General features: G+C 54.8%; 2 protein-coding genes across 2 annotated transcripts; both read left to right on the plus strand.

Annotated features, from left to right (window-relative positions):
• The first annotated feature begins 326 nt into the window (after positions 1–326).
• On the plus strand, positions 327–2105 carry LOC121443593 (transcription factor HES-5). Its single transcript, XM_041645410.1, has 3 exons — positions 327–780; positions 867–1032; positions 1123–2105. The coding sequence occupies exons 1-3, from the start codon at positions 727–729 to the stop codon at positions 1401–1403; spliced, it is 501 nt and encodes a 166-aa protein (XP_041501344.1). The 5' UTR covers positions 327–726; the 3' UTR covers positions 1404–2105.
• Positions 2106–3907: 1802 nt separating this feature from the next.
• On the plus strand, positions 3908–20819 carry LOC121443548 (4'-phosphopantetheine phosphatase). Its single transcript, XM_041645325.1, has 19 exons — positions 3908–4041; positions 9284–9366; positions 9731–9945; positions 10185–10368; positions 10585–10677; positions 11001–11154; positions 11541–11722; positions 12247–12328; positions 12569–12669; positions 14517–14672; positions 16460–16572; positions 16690–16777; positions 17346–17497; positions 18120–18175; positions 18358–18407; positions 18898–19002; positions 19442–19542; positions 19663–19731; positions 20193–20819. Exons 1-19 carry the CDS (start codon positions 3918–3920, stop codon positions 20404–20406), a joined length of 2322 nt encoding a protein of 773 aa, XP_041501259.1. The 5' UTR covers positions 3908–3917; the 3' UTR covers positions 20407–20819.
• The last annotated feature ends 143 nt before the right edge of the window (positions 20820–20962 follow it).

The raw sequence follows: 20962 nt of genomic DNA on the forward strand, positions 1-20962 counted from the left end.
AGTTTGGGGACTGGCAATAAAAACTAGTAACGCTGATCCTAAGAGCCTGAGTCCCTCTCTCATCCGCTACCTGTGGACAGTGTGACAGGCAGCACCTGTTTGGGAGAGTGTGGCCCACTTCAACACACTCTCCCTGTGGGCAACAGGTTCCAAATGGGGAGGGAGCCCACCCGTGCCCACCCGTGCCCACCCTCTGGAAGCGGCTGTCTGTTAATTGTAAGACTCCTTTTTCTGCGCCTGTGGCCTCTGCCAGCCAGCGGTGGGGAGCCGCTGGAGAGTGGGAGGGAAGAAGGGAGAGAATGGGGGAGGGGGCGCTCCTTCCTGCCCTCCCCACCTCCCCGCGGCCTGGGAAAAGGCAGCATATTGAGGCGCGGGGCTCTCAGCATCAGGCCCCGGGATGCTAATGAGGGCGAGCGCGTTCCCACAGCCCGGACATTGTGCCGCGCGGCCCACCTGCTCCTCGGGGAGCGACCATTGTGCCCGCGCCAATTCACAGGCAATTTAGCGTGCGCTAATGGGCCGGCGCCTTTGTGCGGCCGGCGCCGCCATTGGCCGCTGAGTGTGGGAACGGCCGCGGCGCCCGGGCCCCAGGCGCCGAGCCGCCGCCCGCGCCTATATAGGGCTGTCGCGCGGGGGTCGGGGCCGCGCCAGCCCGGGACGCCTGGCTTTGCCTTTCCGCTCCTCTTCTCTCCGCTCCGCTCGCCAATCTCCTCCTGAGCGCCAGGCATGGCCCCAAGTACCGTGGCGGTAGAGATGCTCAGTCCCAAGGAGAAAAACAGAGTAAGTGCCACTCGCCCGGCGCCCAGCGTCTGGTTCCCCCGGGGCCTCGGGTCTCAGCCGCTCACCTGACGCCTCTCCTCCCGCAGCTGCGGAAGCCGGTGGTGGAGAAGATGCGTCGGGACCGCATCAACAGCAGCATAGAGCAGCTGAAGCTGCTGCTGGAGCAGGAGTTCGCGCGGCACCAGCCCAACTCCAAGTTGGAGAAGGCCGACATCCTGGAGATGGCTGTCAGCTACCTGAAGCACAGCAAAGGTGAGCCACGCATCTGCGCCTGCCTCCCTCTCCCCGCCGGTGTCACTTCCACCGCGCGCGCCCCACTCATGCCGCCCCGTCTTTCCTCAGCCTTCGCCGCGGCTGCCGGCCCCAAGAGCCTGCACCAGGACTACAGCGAGGGCTACTCGTGGTGTCTGCAAGAGGCCGTGCAGTTCCTGACCCTGCATGCCGCCAGCGACACGCAGATGAAGCTGCTGTACCACTTCCAGCGGCCCCCTGCGCCCACCGCACCTACCAAGGAGCCCCCGGCGCCGGGCACTGCGCCGCACCCCTCACGCTCCCCGGCTAAGGCCTCTGCCGCCGTCGCCACCTCTCGACAACCCGCCTGTGGCCTTTGGCGGCCCTGGTGACCCCGCTGCCAACGGATGCCTGGAGCGAACCAGAGGACAGACGAGCCGGTTCCTCTTGTTCCTCTCCGTGTAGGGAAGGCCTTCCCCAGTGGCAGTTCAGCCCCAGGTTGACCTCAACCTTCTTCCGAAGGCTCCCTCCCCTAGGCTGGCTGGCCAGCAGGAGGGTCATTCTTAGAGAATGTATGTGCAGAGTTTTCATTTGGGGATAATCAGGGTCCACTCTCTGCCCTGTGTCCGACCCCATGGGGTTGTTTTGCGTTTGCATTTCAGCAAGTGACTTCTGGGAAGTTCCCGGTCACCCGGGGTTCTATGATATTTGTAGAGTCAGGGGTTGGTTTACCGGTGCCCCAGCCTGTAGAGGACTTTCTTCAGGGCCCCTTTCTGCTGGGCAAGCACCCTGCAGGTGGGCTGTGCCCTGGGCACACTTGCCTTTTGTGAAGGCGGAACTGCAGGCTTTTCCTCATAGGAAAGCATTCAGCCTGCGTGGGCATAGGGCCCGTGGGACCTCACCTGAAGGTCCATGTGGCCTTGGCTCTCTGATGCGCGCTCATAGTGGGCTGTCTGGGAGGGTGGGGTCTCCACGATGATCCTTAAAGGATTCCTCTGTGTGGGTGGGTGCATGTGGGCACGATTTTGTACTTAGAATTTGAACTCTTGGTCACGTGGGAGACCACGGACTGCTCTGAAGGCTTCTAATAAAACATCAAGCCCGCTATATCTGTGCCTCTTGTCTGTCCTTGGCAGCCATAGGGTGGCCTACCCCAAACAGGGGTCAGGAAGGGGGGGGAGGTTGGCTGGTGGTCATCTAACAGAGAAAGGGAAGGCAAGAGGCAGGAGGAGAAAGAGAGAGGAGAGAGGAGCAGGCAGAGCTGTTGGTGCTCTCGCTGAAAACAAGACCTTGGTGGGCTGCCACCCACTTTTACTAGGGGAGGGTGGGGGAAATGGCAGCCTAGTAACCATAGGTCCTTTGCTCTGTCCACTGAGATGGAAACTGAGGGCCGCAGTGGATCCCTTGATGTAGCAAAAAGAGGCTTGGCTCCGCCGGGCGATGGTGGCGCACGCCTTTAATCCCAGCACTCGGGAGGCAGAGGTAGGCGGATCTCTTTGAGTTCGAGACCAGCCTGGTCTACAGAGCTAGTTCCAGGACAGGCTCCAAAGCCACAGAGAAACCTTGTCTCAAAAAACCAAAAAAAAAAAAAAAAAAAAAAAAAAAAAAAGAGGCTTGGCTGCGTCAAACCCGAGACAGTGTCAGTCCCAGCTCCCGCTTCCTTTAGTGCAGCTGTTTAGCTAATTCATAAATTTCCTCCCGTGATTTACTGACTAGGGTCAGGGCTGGCCCATTCCTTTCAGGCCATGAACCTGGTAGGGATGGTTCATTGCCTCAGACAGGGTGCTTACTTTGAGGCAGGCTACAGGACAACGGCCAAATTCACAGCTTCCAGGTGCCCCAAAGTAAAAATCCGTGGTGCAGGAAGTGGGGAGGAGCTGGATGCATCCACATGTCTTCTGAATGACTAATCACAGATGTGGGCCCTGCCCTGCCCTGTCCATCTTTCTCACTCAGCAGTCATCCCTTCCCGTCTACTCTTCCAGTAGCCCCCTGAAGTCCCTACTGAGCCCCTAGATGTAGTGAGAAATCTCCATCTCCACCCATGTTGCTTACCAACGGGATCAGCAGCCTATCTATGACCAGGGAGGAGACCACTCCCTTGTTGGGCATACCCCACTGACAGGGACTGAGTTGCTGGGCCATCTTGCTCTTGGAAGGAGCCCTGCCACCCTGCAGGGGGCTCTCCATTCAGAGTGTGCCCACCCTGTTGGCAGGCACATACAGAACATGGCTGCCTCCTCCCTGAGTCAGTCCAGATAAGTGGCAGCTGCGCTGTGTATAGCCTCAACCCTGGGCTCCAGGAGCCTGCAGACAGAACCTGAGAGCAAGATACTAAGTTATGTGGCGGGCCTCTTGGAGGACACAATGCTGACAAGGGACTTAAGTCAGCAGGAACTACAGATCACCTCCACTCTGGAACCCTGTCCCCTCTTCCAGGGATCCTTCCCTCCTTTTGCCTATACTTTCTGCAGATTGCCTTTAAAATGTCCACTTTCCCCATGGTTGGGCACTCCTGAGTGTAGGGTCCTTAAAACTACTCCAGTTTCTGTGGGAGTTTGAAGGTCCCACGTCTGTGGGAAATCAGTCAACCTCACAGCAGGAGGGCGCCAGACTCAGGTGGTCTGGTAGCAGGATCGGCGGGCTCGGCACAAGTTAGCACCCAGACAGCTCAGCGACGGAACAATATTCCAGAAGCTTTGTATTAGTAGTCTGGAGAATAATAGCACTCCCTTCCGCAATCCTGGCCTTTGGGACACTTGTCTGGGACCGTCGAGAGGCACGGTCTCCAGTACAGGCGGAGGGGGCGGGACCACATTAGCATAATTTATGCACGCGGTCGTTTAGCAGTCAATTGTATGCGCATATATCTCCATGGCTGATGAGGCTGGCCAGGCACTTTCAAAATGGCGGAGCGTGGAGCAAGTGGCGGCGGGAGCGGCGGGGACAGTCTGGACAAGAGCATCACGCTGCCCCCCGACGAGATCTTCCGCAACCTGGAGAACGCCAAGCGCTTCGCCATTGATATAGGTAGCCACGGTCCGGGTACTCGAGCGGGTGGCCAGAACAGTGGGCATAGGCGGCCAGCGGGGGCGGCGGGAAGGACGAAGGGCGGAGGCGCGGGCCATGCGCACAGCCTCACGGGTCGCCGCACAGCCTCTTGGGACTTGTAGTGTGTGCAACGCCAAGGTGCGGGATCGAGCCGGCTGCGGGACTTCAGCTCCCGATAGGCGCTGCGCGGTTGGAGTGGGGCATGTCGGGCTTCGTAGTCCGCACGGCGCCGGCCGATTGTGAGGGCTCGGTGGAGGGACGGGCGGGGCGGGTAGCCTCGGAGGTCCTAGTCGACTCAGATCCCCTGGGGTTTGGCTGCGCGCCGCACAGTCCGCCGGACCTCTCACTTCCCAGACAGCGATAGAGACGTGGGGTCCGGACACTCATGCACTGGGTGTAAAGCTCCCAGCGTGTTCCGTGGATTTGGGCGCCTGCACTACCTCTTACGTGCGCCTCCTCCTGCGTGCCTGGTGGTTGACCTCACTGCCGATCAGCTACCGGCCGGCCTTAGACCCTTTTCCTTGTTGGGCTACCTCATAGCTCCCAACAAGGAGATTCTGTCATCCTTGTGTGCAGATGTGGAGACCAAGCTCGGGGATCGGTCAATTCGTAGATAGCAGAGCCAGGATGGGTCCCGGCCAATCCCCAACCGCTCTGCTGTGCATCCTGTTACTGGGGAGTTTTGCCCGTGTGCCTCTTGATGCCAGCGTGGTCAATGAGGCCCACACAGCAGGGCAGCATCTGATGTCTTGGACTTAACTCGTGAATGAATGGGTGTGCTGCTGGCTCCTAGCCTCCTTGAAAAGTCTGGATCGTTAAACGACTTGATGATTCTCGTTACTTCTGGAATATTGAATGTGTTCTCTACCCTCACGCTTTTGGGTTGTCTCTCTGAGGTGCCCTTTTTTGGAATGGGGAGTGGATGTGAAAGCAAAGATGGCCTAGTCTGAGCTCCCACTGTTATCAAGGGCTCAGGAGGGTTGGTGATGGGGAAGGGAAGTAGGCAGTAGAAAAGATTCCAGTAACCCCTGAGATAACTTGGTGATTGACTGACTGGATATTGGGCTGAAAGTGGTGATCTTTCAGGCCCAGCAGAGGGGACTGTCCGCAGCCAGACCTCTCCAAAAGTCCTAAGGCAGCTGTCCCCAGGCTTTTGAAACCTTCTCTCAGGGCTGGGTTTTGTGCTTTGTCCTGTGGTCTTACACTTGTTTGTTGGGAAGAAAAATTTAGTAAATATGTCTGAAAAGCAGTTGAAGTTGATTGCAAACATCATCTGTCAGTTGAGAAAATAGGGTTCACCTTGGATAATGTATGTGGCTCCCCGAGACCATCCAACCAGAAGCCACAAAGCATGCGCTGTAGTGAAGGGCTGCCTCAGGTCAGACACAGACTCCCTTGGCAGAAGGACACTGCAAGGGTATGTTCAGTGTTGGTTTTTGTCTCCTAGCCTGGGTCTTGGATCAGAGCTTAGAAGGACATGCTTACTGTTCCTGAGGACAAACTTTTTTCCCCCTCGTAGCTGATGGGAGATCACAACTCAGGAACTCAGGATGGGGTCAACAACTCAGGCACCTACAAAACAACATGCTTGCTGGCAGTGTTGTTTAAAAATAGACTTCTCCTGTTTCCTCTTTCTATGTCTCTGGACAAGGAAGCCTCAGCTGGTCTGTGTTCTTGGCGAGCTCTTTTCCTTTCTTGGATGGGGACATTCATGTCAACTAGGTTAATTCAGTCCTGGAAACACAGGCAGTAGGGAGGGTCCCCGAGGGGCACACAGGTATGGAGAGGCTCCAGGGAGTAAATGCTGGACTGCCTGCCCTTCCTTGGTTCTGTGGTGTGCATGTGAAAGTCAGAGGACAGCTCGGTAGAATTCAGTTGTCTCCATCTACCTCGTGGGTCCTGGGATCAAATTCAGGTCATCACTTGACAGCAAGCACCTTTTTTTTTTTTTTTTTTTTTTTTTTTTTTGGTTTTTTCGAGACAGGGTTTCTCTGTGGCTTTGGAGCCTGTCCTGGAACTAGCTCTGTAGACCAGGCTGGTCTCGAACTCACAGAGATCCGCCTGCCTCTGCCTCCCGAGTGCTGGGATTAAAGGCGTGCGCCACCATCGCCCGGCGACAGCAAGCACCCCTCACCGGCCTCGCTATAATTTCTGATGAGTTGCTTAAAGTACTTTTCCATCAGTTTGCATAGTCTTTTCAGAAACAGTGCATCCTCAGAGGTGAATGGGACAGGCGTAGAGAAGCAGACAAGCCCAAGGACAGGCTGGGATTGAGGGCAAGAAAGAGGGATCAGGAGGCTTAGGACTATGGCCAGGGATGAGTTTAAGCTCATGATACACTCACTAAACCAAACTAGCAAGGCTGCATTATGGTCATTCTCGGTTGCAAGGGACAGGCTTCATTATGGTCATTCTCGGTTGCACAGGACAGGCTGCATTATGGTCATTCTTTGTTTCACGGGACAGGCTGCATTATGGTCATTCTCGGTTGCACGGGACAGGCTGCATTATGGTCATTCTTGGTTGCACGGGACAGGCTGCATTATGGCATTCTTTGTTGCACGGGACAGGCTGCATTGTTTTAGTTTCACCAAGAGGGGAGCTCTGACCCCGAAGCACTCTGGTCGTACATGTCTATAAATTTGAGTATCTGCTCCCTGTAGTCAGTCCTTTAAGTATTTTCTCATGAAAAAAAAAAAAAAAAACACTTGGAAATAACTCAGCCATTTCCCTCTGCTGCTGAGGAACCTTTGCCTTGTTTCTGTCAGCCTGTGAGAGGCGCAGCTGAAGTGGGGTGCTGAGGTTCCCGTTTTCCCCACATGTCCGTGTCCTTTGAAGGCCTGTGAATCTGCAGCTACAAACTGGAAAGTGCCTTTTCTGCCTGCAGGGGTTTGTTCTTGGCATTGCCTTCCCTGGACCTTTGGGCAGCTTTCCCTAGAGTGTGTGGCTCAATTGGAGAGCACAGGGGGGCTGGCTGTGGGCAGTGTTCCATAGGTGACAGGCCCTGTGAAGATGCCAGGAGCCTGCCTGGCTCCAGGTGTGCTGATAGATGCATGCCTTGAATCCCATCACATAGGAGGTAGAGGCACCTGGATTTCTAGCGATTTGCGACCAGCTCAGGCTACATAGTGAGTTCCAAGCCAGCCAAGGCTACATAGTGAGACCCTGTCTCAAAAAACAATAGGACTGGCCAGAAGGTGGTGGTGCACTCCCTTAATCCCAGCACTCAGGAGACAGAAACAGGAGGATATCCGTGAGTTAGAGACCAGTCTGGTCTATGACGTGAGTTCCACGGCAGTCAGGGCTACACAGAGAAACCCTGTCTCAAAAAAACAAAAAACAAAACAAAACAACAAAAACCCACAATAGAACTGAAGGAAAGGATAAACACTAAAGAAGACTGACTGTTCTTCAGAGAACCCAGATTGAATTCCCAGCACCTATTTGGTGGCTAACATCCATCTGTAACTTCACTTACAAGGGGATATGATGCCATCCTCCGGCCTCCACAGACACTGCATGGACGTGTTGTTCAGGCATTTATGTAAGCAATATATCCATACACAGAATAAAAATAAACCCTCAGATTAAAAAAATTATATAAAAATAAAATTTTTAATGCTGCGCATCACGCCCCCACCCCCACCCCCGTGTCTGCGCTCTGTGCGCTGGCACCCAATTCCCGAGCTTCAGGCAAGGGGGCTGGAGATTAAAATACACAGACACACACAGAGAGACAGTGACACGGGTCATCTTTGAATTCCCCAAGAATGCCCCCTTTATTGTGTGCAGGGGCAGATTATATAGAGATAGCTACGCCCCAGCCAAACTCACCAGAAACCACTCTCCTGCCATCAGGAACTCCTCAAGGTCTCGTGCTCAGAGCAGCTGTAGGCACTCAGATCAGGGGATTACAAGAAATTCAGGATCTGGGGGCTCACTGCTCCCAATACTTTAAAAGCAACAAGCCAGAGGCGGGTCCTGTGGAGGCCTTCACTTCCTTTGGCTACTTCTGAGGCTCCGGCTGCTTCATCAACTCGGTCCTGAACTCTCTGACCCTCAGTCCCTGTGTAGGTAAACCCTACCTGTTGACTCTGTGTCTCAAAGACGCTGTGTGTTGCCTGCCCTGATTTGCTAAGAGGAGAGGACACATGTGGTTTGGTCAGTTTTGGGGTCTGCACTGCTTTCAGTGTTGGAGCTCGGACCTGGACCCCACATGGGAAGGTGAGTGCTACCACGAACTCCAGCCCAGCCCTCTTTATCTTGTGTGTTGGGAATGTCACATGTCTACACACATAGTTTTACATACCTATATAAAATTGTGAATCACAAAGAAAAGGAGTACATATTTGTCTTTCTGAGGCTGCCTTAATTCACTTAATATGACTTCCCTGCAAATGGTATGACTTCATTATTCTGATGGCTGGTATACAGACAAGTATACCACATTTTCATCCAGTCCTCTATTCCTCAGCCCACATTTTTGTTTTATTGTGAGGCTGTCTCGCTAAGCTGCCTGGGCTGACCTGACACTTGTGCCTGCTTCTGCCTCCAGTCAGCTGGGGTCGCAGGTCTGCCCTGCCAGGCCCTATAACTGAGGTCTGCGGGGGAGGGTGGGAGTTAGGGGACACTCAGGCTGCTTCTCGGGCACCATCTACCTTTTGTCCCTCATTGGCCTGGAGCTTTACCAAGCAGGCAGACGAGTTGGCCAGTGAACCCCAGGAATTTGTCTTTTTTCCTCCCATTTTGTCATCACTGGGATTACAAGCATTATTACCACCCCATTGGGTTCTGGGGCTCTGAACTCAGCCCCTCACAGTTGCAAGGCTAATGCTCTATCAACCAGACCTCTCTCTAGCCCCTGTAAACAAAATTTTCTTAAAAACTGGCAACAGCTAAGTGTACTCGGAGGCAGCAGGTTGGCTCCATTTCTGCTTTGTGAGTGTGGGGAGGGAAACCATGAACAGATTACTTAAGAATCTGGGGGTGAGTGTAGAAGAGATGCTACGCCATGGTGGCTTATATCCTTTTCCTCTCTTCTGTGCCCACAGGGATTCTGAGTTCACACAACACTCAGTACCTTGTTCACACAGACTTGGGTGCTCAAGGAAGAGGCTGTTTGCTGACGCATCAGAGTGCCCTCTAAGCCTATAGGAGGTGGATCTCAGGGTCTCCTTTGACCCATTCTGAATTTTGCCTGGTTTGTGCCTTCCCCTTGTAGGTGGATCACTGACCAAGTTGGCATACTATTCTACTGTACAGCACAAGGTGGCCAAAGTGAGGTCTTTTGACCACCCAGGAAAGGTAAGCCTCGCGAGGGGTTATGCATGTGCACCAGGGGAGCTAGACAGGCTGGCTGCTTCCCTCTGGCCTTGGTCCCCTGCTGTGTACACATATTAACACTGTGGTCCTAGAGTTGATTCTTCCCTGACTCCTTGTATATTGTCTCTCCTACCCTTCCTGGGAATGCCTTTCCTTCCCCTGCTCCTCTGTCCTTCTCTGAGGGTCTTGGGTATCTAGACCTCCTTTCTTCATCTGCTTTCTCTGCCTTGGCCCAAGCTAACATCAAGTATTTTGTGTATCACAGTTGAGTGAGTTCCTACTGTGCTGGGGCAGGGTGCCCAGGACTGTGTGGATTCTTGAGTCTTAAAGACTTAACTCTTTCCAGGATGTAGAACAAGAACATGAGCCACCCTATGAGGTCTCAGTTCAGGAGGAGATCACAGCTCGCCTGCATTTCATCAAATTTGAGAATACCTACATGGAAGCCTGTCTGGACTTCATCAGAGACCACCTAGTCAACACTGAGACCAAGGTCATCCAGGCCACAGGGGGTGGAGCCTATAAGTTCAAGGACCTCATTGAGGAGAAGCTACGCCTGAAGTAAGTGGTAACCTTACCTGTGGTACTTGTGGTATGCTGGGAAGCCCTGGACTCCGGTGCAGACCGTGGTGCTGTGTGTGTGTGCTGTCTTGGTGCCGTTGCTAGCTGCAAACCTGTCAAGAGCGGAAGCTGAAGCTTGGTCATGCTGGGGACCTTGTGGGTCCAGTCTGGCTGCCCTACACTGTCTCCTGGCAAGTGCACCAGGGCTGATTCTTAAGACTGTGCTCCCTCCTTCACAGGGTGGACAAGGAAGATGTCATGACCTGCTTGATTAAGGGGTGCAACTTCGTGCTGAAGAACATCCCACACGAGGCCTTCATGTACCAGAAAGATTCAGACCCAGAGTTCCGATTTCAAACAAATCACCCCAACATCTTCCCCTACCTCCTCGTCAACATTGGCTCTGGAGTCTCCATTGTGAAAGTAAGAGTCCACAGAACGATAGGTGAATGGCCCAGCCCGTTAGCTGTGGACAATGCCGTGGGTCACTCCCTTCACTGAACATAGGAACAGGTCTGAGCCGCTGTTGGCATGACATCAGTGCCGCCCAGAGATCACTCAGAAGAGGATGACAGAAACTCCTGGGGAGGCTGTGTGGCCTGTACCCCGATGCCTAATGTGTCTGCCCTCCTTCCCCAGGTGGAGACTGAGGACCGGTTTGAGTGGATTGGTGGAAGCTCCATTGGAGGAGGCACCTTCTGGGGGCTGGGGGCTCTGCTCACCAAAACAAAGGTTATCCTCTTTAGAACCTCTGCTCTGTGGCCCTTAGACAGTCCCTGCTACACATTTGCAGAAGCTGTTCCCAAGCCTTTATCCCGGCTTGAATGCCAGGTCTTAGAGCCCTGAGACCGAGCTATTTATACTCTGAAGGACAGTGGCTCTGAGCTGCTGGAATTCTGCCAGCTCAGTGGTCAGGAGTCCAGCTTGCCAGCCCCTGCCCTTACCCCATGTGCTGAGAGAGGGCCATTCTGGCTGGCTTCTCTTTGGTGTCCAGGGTGGTGAGGGTCCCCCAGCTGCTAGGCCCCTCACTACCCTGCCCTGCTCTGCCTCCACAGAAGTTTGATGAGCTGCTGCAGCTGGCCTCCAGAGGCCGGCATGCCAATGTTGACATGCTGGTACAGGACATCTATGGTGGGGCCCATCAGACCCTGGGGTTGAGCGGCAATCTCATCGCAAGCAGTTTTGGAAAGTCAGCCACTGCCGACAGAGGTACCTGCCAGGATCTGCCCTTCATGGTGACAAAGGCATGGCCAGCTTCAGTGCCCAGGGCATCACTCTGCCCACTAGTGTGGAGAGACAAATCTCACAGATTCCCCCTGAGACTGTCCTTGCTGGGCCTCTAGGGCTCACGCCCTCCACATCCTCCTCTGACTCATTAGAATGTTGCCAGATAACTTCCTCAGCCTCTGTTTCCAGGGACATGCAAGCTAGGAAAAGCAGTTAGGATATTTTTTTTCCTCTTGAAAAGAACACCTCGTTTGTCCAGAACTGAGTCTCGCCTCACACCCCAGAGCTCTGTGCCCCTCACCCTCTAGCCGTCTGCTGCCGGGGGAACTCACATCACACCCTGGATTCTGTTTTCATTTCCCTCTCAGAGTTCTCCAAAGAAGACATGGCCAAGAGCCTGCTGCACATGATCAGCAATGACATTGGACAGCTCGCCTGTCTCTACGCCAAGCTTCACGGCTTGGACAGGGTCTACTTTGGGGGCTTCTTCATCCGGGGCCACCCTGTGACCATGCGCACCATCACCTACAGCATTAACTTCTTCTCCAAGGTGACTGTAGCCAGTTTCCTGTCCTTGGGCACTGGTGTGGGCTCAGCTCACTCCAGCTGCTCCAGTATACTCTGTAAAGACCCCCAATGGCGGCGACATGCCAATCAGAGCTCATTTTGCACCCAAGGGGCACGTGTGAGGCTCTGGGATGGGACACAGCCACAGTTCCTTGCCACCAGTCTCCTTGGGAAGATAAGTGTCCGCAGGCAGACGGCCTTCCCGCTGGCCAGCTTGGCGTTCTGTGCAGAGTGTAAGCCTGATAGTGAAGGCCATTCAGGGACTGTCCTTTAGTGAGGCCACACGTGGGTCTGAGGTGTCTGGGCCAGCGGAGTTAGGCAGTGGCAAACCCAAGCAGCCTTGTATAGTCAGGCTTCCCCTCAGGTTCCTCAGCCACCGGGCTGCCCTGTGGCATACAGGTACCATCTGTCGGCAGGGTATCGGCAGCCTTGCAGAGGTTGGTGTGATGGGTCCAGAGTGGCTCTTACTGGACACTGACCAGTTACCTGTGGGCTTGGCTGGGGCAGGGCGAAGTCCAGGCACTCTTCCTGAGACACGAAGGCTACCTGGGAGCCATCGGGGCGTTTTTAAAAGGAGCCGAGCAAGACAGTGAGTAGAGTCACTGCACTGAGCAGTGGCAGGCTGTGTAGGGAGCGGCCTGTGCCCCGGATTGGGATATCTGGGTGGGAGAGTGGGGGCAGGGGGTGGGGCATGAGGTTTGAGGAAGCCCCAGAAAGGGGTGATCCCTTAGCGTGTAATAGACCAGTGATTTTATCCCTTTTCCTCCTCTACTTTCCCCTTTGAATCAAGGGCGAGGCTGACACGGTGACCAGCTTCTCATTTTTCCAGATCCTAACCAGTACAGCTGGGGTGAGAACTACGCAGCCAGCTCCGGGCTGATGAGCACGTCGCCCGAGCTGTGCCCGACACAGCGGGCGAGGAGCGGCACAGTGAGTAGCAGGCCCTTCCGGAGCAGCCTGCCCAGCCGTCTCCACTGTGGCCTCTCACCACACAGACTGGCTTTGTGTTGATAGCAAGTTAGACTTGAGAGCAGGAGGCACCGAGGTTTCCAGAGCTCTTGGGAGCCTGAGTGGTCTGGTGGCCTGTTTCGTTTGCAACAAAAGTGGAGAATAGGCCTGCCCTTGGTCTGAGCTCACTGCCAGCAGTTAGGGTAGGAGACTCGTTAGCACATGCCTAGTTAGCGTCCTCTTGATGAGGGCTCCTGACAGGCGTTCTCGGGTCAGATGCCCACTCTGGTGTAGTGGCCAGATGCTGTACACATCTGGGAAAGAGCAGTTGGAATGAAAGCATCCACTAGAAGCATGGAGTGAGCCATGGGCAAGGTTGCCAGCACTGGCAGAAACCAGCTTTTCATGGTGGACGCAGCCTCCCTTGGTAGTGAGCCCAGGCCTCTGCAGTGAGAGTATTCTCCATGTCTCCTGTACCCTTGTCAGTGGGCCAGGCCAGGAGGGCACTGCTGCTCAGATGGAGATCTTCCAGCCTTGGTTTTTAACTCATCAAATGGCTTTGTTGAGGCCTGCCACATGGATTCCGAGATGGAGGGAGGCAGCAGCAATCAAAGCTGTCCTGTCTGTACTGAGGGTGGTTCCTGCTGCCTCAGCAGAGCGTGGCAGGGTGAGTGGTGCTTGCCCAGCTCTGCGCCACACCTGGGGTCTGCACAGCCCACGCCGAAGTAATGTGTCTGACGTGCAGGTGCCGAGCAGTCCTCTGAGGCTTATATTGCCAAGAGAGACCGTAACTAAGGTTTGAGATCCGCCAGGGAAGCCAGCAGAGGCCTTGGCAATGCCCAAACCTGCGGAATGGGAAACTTGTAGCGAGAGCCTGGAGTGCCGTGTCTCCTCTTGTGCGGACAACACGGAGACTGGGGCACTTGGTGGTTAGCCGGTGGTTGATAGGTAATCCTGCCCCTTTCTGGTTGGTTCGGGAATTTACCAGGCCACTTGTATGTGTTCCCAGGTTCACAAACTTTGGTCCCTGTGGTTCCGTCCAAGTTGAGTCTTAACCTAGAGTTCAGGTGCAGTCACTGCTGTTGAAATTCCCTGGCCGAACGGGTTTGAGTTCAAGGGTATGATGCAACTGGTAGCAACTTGAGGTCAGAAAGAGGTGGCCTTGGAGCAGAAGTCACGCTTAGGCTGACTCTGTCTCCTGATAGTTTCTCTGGGCCTAGAGCTGCTGCTGGACACGCTCACCTCACCTATCTGCTCACTGACTCAGCTTTTCCAACTTAAAATAGACAGTGCCCGCGGGGCAAACGGTGGTTCCCATGGCTATGGGGTTTGTGGCCGCTAACGTAGCTGGTCTTACTGATTGTGAGGAACGGCCCTGGAAGGCTTTGCAGACAGCAAATCAGGAGCACAGGACAGAGGCCAAGGCACGTGCCAGCACGAGTCTGCCAGAACTCATGCGAACAGAACTGAGTCACAGGGCCGTTGGGCACTGAGCACCAGAAGCAGGGCTTGTAGAGAACCTAGAGATCCAACCCAAAACAGCATGAACTGGTGTCAGAGCAGCCGGAGGGTGGGGCAGCCTAGGAACCACACGCTGCTGTGGAACTAAGGGTGACAGCCACAGAGGCTGTTGATTCAGGAGGAGGGTGGGAGTTGATCTGCAGCTTTTAAGAGTAGACCTACTCCACTGCCGAGCAGTGAGCTGGATCCAGGAAGTCTGGTTGGTGGCTGCAAGAGGAGGCCCAGAGATGAGGCAGGTGGGATAAAGTCGGACCTCTTCAGGATCGTGATCTTTCTGTGACATTTCCACCAACTTCTTTTCCTCCTAGTTTGACCTGCTGGAGATGGACCGGCTGGAGAGGCCCCTGGTCAACCTGCCCCTCCTTCTGGACCCATCTTCCTATGTCCCTGACACCGTGGACCTCACCGACGATGCGTTGGCCCGCCAATACTGGCTTACCTGCTTTGAGGAGGCCTTGGATGGGGTGAGGCTCAAGACACAGCAAGTGGCCCCCATGGGCCTCTGGGCCACCTGTGCTGCTCCAGGGCTTAGCTGGCTCCATCCCTCCAAGGGCCAGCAGGGAAGAGGGCAGGGACATTTTCCAGAGGCCATGTGGTCTTAGTAAGGAAAATAGTTCTGTCTCAGGCAGGGTGTATTGGGGTGAGGCCACGATTCAGGGAAGCCTTTTCTACAGAACACCATGTACTTTTACTGTTTATATCTTTTCGGAAAGTGAGCCATTACACAGACTCTGCTTTTGGCAGTTTTTGGAGGGAGGGTCTTACTCTGTAGCCCAGGCTGGATTGAAACTTAACTATGTAGCCAGACTTACCTCAGACTCACTATCCTTCTGCCTCAGCTGTCTTGAGTGCTGGGATGGTAGCAGCCTATGTCACCAAGCCACGCACATGGTCTGATTTTGACATGAATAGGGTTCTGTGTTGCTGCGGGACCTCTACCCTGTTCATTTCTTTTAGTCTGACAGAAACAAGAACTTCTTCTGGCTTACACTTTCAAAGGCTTCAGCCTAGGGTCTCCTGACCCCTTGTGGGCCTGTGGTGAGGCAGGGCATTGCAGAGGCAGGGCATTGCAGAGGCAGGGCATTGCAGAGGCAGGGCATTGCAGAGGCAGGGCATTGCAGAGGCAGGGCATTGCAGAGGCAGGGCATTGCAGAGGCAGGGCATTGCAGAGGCAGGGCATTGCAGAGGCAGGGCATTGCAGAGGCAGGGCATTGCAGAGGCAGGGCATTGCAGAGGCAGGGCATTGCAGAGGCAGGGCATTGCAGAGGCAGGGCATTGCAGAGGCAGGGCATTGCAGAGGCAGGGCGTGGGAAAGCAAAGCTGCTCACTCTGTGGCAACCAGAAAGCAGATAGGGAGAGACTGGAAGGGGCCAGGGCAAGATCCATTCTTCAAGGCTAATGTGGTCTTTGCTCCCAGCACTCAGGATGCAGAGACAGGCAAATCTCAGCAAGTTTGAGGCCAATCTGGTCTGCATAGTGAGTTCAAGGCCTGCCAGGGCTACATAGTAAGATCCTATCTCAGTGTATATGTGCGTGCATACATACATACAAACATGCATATTACACTCTTCCAAGGCAAGCAAGCCCCTAGTGACTACTTTCTCAGCCAGATCCCGCCTCTCACATTCTACTTCATGATGGTCTTACCCGTTTAAGTCCATCAGTGGACTCCATCAGTGAAGAGCTCTTGTGAGCCGCTCCCCTTCCAGGGTCCATCTCTGAATACTGCTTGCACCAGGGACCAAGCCTTAAGCACGTGGGCCTTCTTGTGCATTTCCTTCCTTTTCCACTGCCAGCGCTGTGTGTGGTAGTAGTGCTAGCCCCAGGGAGGTGTGACGGCAGGGCTACAGCCGCTAATCTTGGAGCTCAGGCAGGCTAGGTGGTTGTGACCACAGTAGGAATACCCAACCCTCTTTCAGACATCTGGGTAAGCCTGAGTGTGGGACACAGCCCTGGACCCCAAACGACCCCCATTGGTGGACATAAATTTGAGCCGTATTGTTTGTAGCTGCCAGTAAGACCCTGCAGTTTGTTCCTGTCTCCCAAAGCCCCAGGGGGGATGCTCAGCAAGGATGGTGTCTTTAAAAGCTGAAACATCAGACAGGGCCATCCCCATTATTGCCATAGAGACTGGTCTTAGCTGTGCAGGTGTGCTCCAGCACAGCTGGGCAAAGCCCCACCAGCCTGTGCCTACCCTCGGGCTGTGCCCAGGTGCAGGGCAGAGCTTTTTTGACCCCTCTGCTGCTGGCAGGTGGTGAAGCGAGCTGTTGCCAGCCAGCCAGAGTCCATCGATGCAGCTGAGAGGGCGGAGAAATTCCGGCAGAAGTATTGGAGCAAACTGCAGACACTGCGGCACCAGCCCTTGTGAGTCCTGTGACATGGTGCGGTCTCTTCTGGCTGTGTGAGGGGTCTCGCTGGGCTTTCCTGGGCTCTGTGAGACTTGTCTTCTTCAGCCACACTCCATCCTGGTTTTGTCCACAGTGCCTACGGGACACTGACTGTGCGCAGCCTGTTGGACACGAGAGAGCACTGCTTGAATGAGTTCAACTTCCCAGATCCCTACTCCAAGGTGAGCTCCTCAGGCTGCAGGTAGGGCTCAGAGGACTCGGTAGCATTCTGTTGTGCCCAGATGAGGAGGTCTGAGCCCATACTGGCTGCTTCTCAGTGGACAGCTCCAATCAGGAGCTGGGGTGCAGCCACCGTTGTCCCATGTGTCAACACCCCTCAGATCCTCTGGCTGGAAGCTGTGGGCCCCCTCTTTTCCCTGCTGTTGGGCATCTTGTCCCTTCTCCACATACCCGTGCACAGTGGCCTCTGGGGGTGTGTATCCTCTGCCCTCCCCTTGTGTGCCAAAGTGCCACTCTGCCTCATCCAACGCAGTGTAGACCTGAGGACTGCCCCAAATCAGTAAGTAACATGGCACAACAGGGGGTCAGCCCTGAGTGGTACCTCGCAGGAGCATGACCGCAAGTGTCCCTATCACCTCCCTGGTATTGTTAATGTTTGCATCCTCAGTGAGCCTCCTTTGTGTGGAGTTCCCTGTGGAGTTGGAGACTCCATAGAAGCTACAGAGAGTGGTCAGGGCCCGCCTCCAGGGTGAGCACCAATAAAGCGGTGCTTGTGTGTCCTCCCCACAGGTGAAGCAGAAAGAAAACGGCCTCGCACTGAAGTGCTTTCAGAGTGTGACGCGTTCACTGGACTCTCTAGGCTGGGAAGAGCGGCAGCTGGCCCTGGTGAAGGGGCTGTTAGCTGGGAATGTCTTCGACTGGGGAGCCAAAGCTGTGTCTGAGTAGGTGTCAGGCCTGCTCAGCCAGTCCATTCTGCCACCAGGCCATCTAGACCCAGACCCGTCATGTTCCGGGCAGGCCCATATCATAGTGGGGTAGATTTGGACTCTAGGCTGACATTCTCAGGGTAAAAGTCCAAATCCATAGTCACTAAATTCTGTAGGGACGGATGATACTTAGTGTCTGATGTAACCAAGGGGTCTTACAAAGATGTCGGCCCCAACTGAACGCTAGGAGGAGCATTGAACAACTGTAGAGTTGCTGACTTCATGGTAATTTACCCCAGGCCTGCGCCTCTTGGGTGACCATGCTACCTGGCTGCCTCCCCTCCTCATAGCTGCCCCTTTGAGATGCAGGCCCCAGTGTGTGGTGGTGGGGTAGCCGAGGCTGCCAGGCATAGAGGGAGGCTGGCTGCAGTGCTCTGAGCAGGTCTGAACTATTATACTCTACTGAAGAGTTCTGTTCATATCTGCAGTCGGCTCTGCCCCAAGCTGGGCTGCCCGCTGAGTGGAGATGCCAGCAGTTCAGCACAGTCCATATGGGAGACGCCTCACCATGTTGGTTTGGGCTGGAATGCTTGCTTTGTGTTGTTTGCTTCATTTTAATTTTCTCTTCTGTACACAGTGTCCTTGAATCAGACCCCCAGTTTGGGTTTGAAGAAGCAAAAAGAAAATTGCAAGGTATGGACACCGTGGGCGCTTTGGTGTGCTGTGTGGGTGGGTAGGTGGTTGACCCTGGAGAAGTTAGGCAGTGGGGCAGGAGTAACCATGTGGGCGTGAGGTGAGAGAGCCCAGCCCTTGTCAAAACAAGCCGTTGACACTGAGCCTCAGCTTCCCTGACTGGAGTTCCTGTCTCTTCACAGAACGGCCCTGGCTTGTGGATTCCTACACCAAGTGGCTCCAGAGGTTAAAGGTACGTAAGGTGCTTCTGCTTCTGCCCTTGGGGGTTGGAACACAGAGTCTGGACCTGGCCAAGAAGGGTGGCCACCAGAGGCATTGGGCTTATTGTGAGGTGGGTGTAGCAGCCCTTGCCCCCCCCCCCCAGTGGCCCTGGGACACAGGTATAGCCTGTGCCCCACCACTTAGAGCTCACAAGCCCCCAGCTGAGGAACTAGGCTTAGGTATGACTCAGTAAAAGAACAATTGCTCGGCATAAATGAGGTTCTGGGTTCCATCCCCAGCACCACAGGCGAGAAAGATGCCCCTACTCCCTGCATGGCCCCTGCAGTGACCACTGCCTGGGTCACCTGGCCTTGGGACAAACTGCCCTGCTCCCATCACCTGTCATGAGACCTGTGCCTGGACCCAGCCCCTGCGGGGGTTTGTGGGGTGTAGAGGACAGTGGGGTGTGAATCGCTTGAGTGCACCTGTTCCCAACTGAACGTCCTGGTTTTGTCTTACAGGGGCCCCCTCATAAATGTGCCTTAATTTTCGCAGATAACAGTGGGATAGACGTCATTCTGGGAGTCTTCCCCTTTGTCAGGGAGCTACTCTGTAGAGGGACGGAGGTGAGTGAGAAGGCCGGGTGGGTGGGACCCTTCCCCTGGGCTTCACTATTGGCGGGGTTGGCGGTGCTGTGGGCTTCTGGCCGTGGTCAGAGCTCCTACGTTTGTGGCAGGTGAGTGCAGGTGAGGCCAGGGAGTACTTGGGCCTGTGGGTGTGGGCTGTAGATTAAAGCCTGGGCTCTCTCTGCTTCCTGTTTCCTGGAAAGGCATTTACCAGAGACTTGGGGCATACATGAGAGGTTATCCTGATCCAGAAGGCAGGCCAAGGATGGGATAAGAGGCAATAGAGTGTGCTCTGAGCACAGCCCTGCCTCTCAGAAGCCACAGAGCCCTGAGATTCCTTGGGGCCCTGCTGCCCAGTTGGCTGCTACTTGGAATCTGCCAGGGACAGCTTGGTGAGTTTTGGCCCAAGTTCTAAAGAGCCGCTGCCCCCTCACCATAGGTCATCTTGGCATGCAACTCAGGCCCTGCCCTGAACGATGTCACCTACAGTGAGTCCCTCATTGTGGCAGAACGCATTGCGGCCATGGACCCCATCGTCTGGTAGGTTCTGGCCGCCCAAGCTGAGCCAGGCAGGAGATGGGCATAAGAGGGACTCGGAGATATCACAAAGAAGGGTTGGGAGAGGGGCTTTACTGGGCCTGACTGCATCGTTTCCCATAGCTCTGCACTCAGAGAAGACAGGCTGCTGCTGGTGCAAACTGGTTCCAGCTCCCCGTGCCTGGATCTCAGGTAACCTGGCCCTGCTCTCCTCTGCTAGGCACCATGGTGCTGCCTGCTCTAAATATGACCGGTGCAGTAGCCACCCCTTCCTGTAGCCTGTAGGCAGACGGGCAACTGACCCAGGTGCAGGCACCCTCCTGTAGCAGGGGCTCTGCCCCATCGTTCCCACAGCAGCTTTTCTCCTTTCACCATGTGGGTTCTGTGGATGAAGCTCGAGTCATCAGGCTTGGTGAAAGGTGCCTGAACCCACTGAGCCATCTGCTGGCCCTCCCTTTAGTGCTTTCTGCAAAGAATTAGATTGTAGTAGACAAAGGACATGTCAGAAATGCAGGCCTTGGAGCCAGGCAGTGCTGGAAGGGTGGGCTTGGTTGCCACCTCCAAGGGAACAGGGTTGGTGTTCACCAGGGTGTGCTCAGAGCAGACTATGTCCAGCCCCTTGCCCAACATTGCTGCCACCTTCTTCCCTGAAGCCGCCTAGACAAGGGGCTGGCCGTGCTGGTGCGGGAACGTGGTGCGGACCTGGTGGTCATCGAGGGAATGGGCCGTGCCATCCACACCAACTACCATGCATCGCTGCGCTGCGAGAGCCTCAAGCTGGCAGTGGTGAAGAACGCCTGGCTGGCAGAGCGGCTAGGGGGCCAGCTCTTCAGTGTCATCTTCAAATACGAGGTTCCCACCGAGTGAGACGCCCACTGCCAGACCTGCCTGCCTGTCCCTCGTCAGGAATATGATTTACTGTGAGGAACCTAAGTCACACCGGAGTATTGAAACTGTGCTTCTGTGACTGACAGCACATGTACCAGGGCCACCCAACCTAGCATTTGTCCTGTGGGACACTGCTGTTGGGATGTATTTAACTGTTAAATAATCTTTTATATATATATACATATATATATAAATATATAAATACACATGTATTCACCTGGTGGGAAGCAGTGCCTGGCACAACAAGTCTCCCAGAGACCAGATCCACTTTGTGTGCTGCTGAGAAAATGCCCATAGCCCCAGTGGTCTGTGGCGGCCCTAGCCAACTACCTCTGTCACCTCTGGAGCTACCGAGTGCTGAACTGCCAGGCCTATTACATCACCTCCTTGGGTCCCAGTGTTTCTGCCATTCCTGTTTCTTGACTCAGAAGGAGCAAACACCAGTGTCTGCTGACCCGGCTCCTGGGAGCGCACGAGCTGCTAAGCTGCTCTCCTGTTTCAAGAGCTGCTGGAGAGGAAGCTTTGACATGAAGGA

Source organism: Microtus oregoni, unplaced genomic scaffold (assembly GCF_018167655.1).
Source record: "Microtus oregoni isolate MIOR12 unplaced genomic scaffold, Mior012 000109F_ref0000275, whole genome shotgun sequence".
In the NCBI taxonomy this organism is placed as follows: Eukaryota; Metazoa; Chordata; class Mammalia; order Rodentia; family Cricetidae; genus Microtus; species Microtus oregoni.

Coding starts and splice junctions, on each gene's coding strand:
- LOC121443548 (XM_041645325.1), top strand. CDS start 3,918: ATGGCGGAGCGTGGAGCAAGTGGCGGCGGGAGCGGCGGGGACAGTCTG. Junction 12,670..14,516: donor AGCGGGCGAGGAGCGGCACA/GTGAGTAGCAGG, acceptor TTTTCCTCCTAG/TTTGACCTGCTGGAGATGGA. Junction 18,176..18,357: donor AGCAAAAAGAAAATTGCAAG/GTATGGACACCG, acceptor GTCTCTTCACAG/AACGGCCCTGGCTTGTGGAT.
- LOC121443593 (XM_041645410.1), top strand. CDS start 727: ATGGCCCCAAGTACCGTGGCGGTAGAGATGCTCAGTCCCAAGGAGAAA. Junction 781..866: donor GTCCCAAGGAGAAAAACAGA/GTAAGTGCCACT, acceptor CTCCTCCCGCAG/CTGCGGAAGCCGGTGGTGGA. Junction 1,033..1,122: donor CTACCTGAAGCACAGCAAAG/GTGAGCCACGCA, acceptor GTCTTTCCTCAG/CCTTCGCCGCGGCTGCCGGC.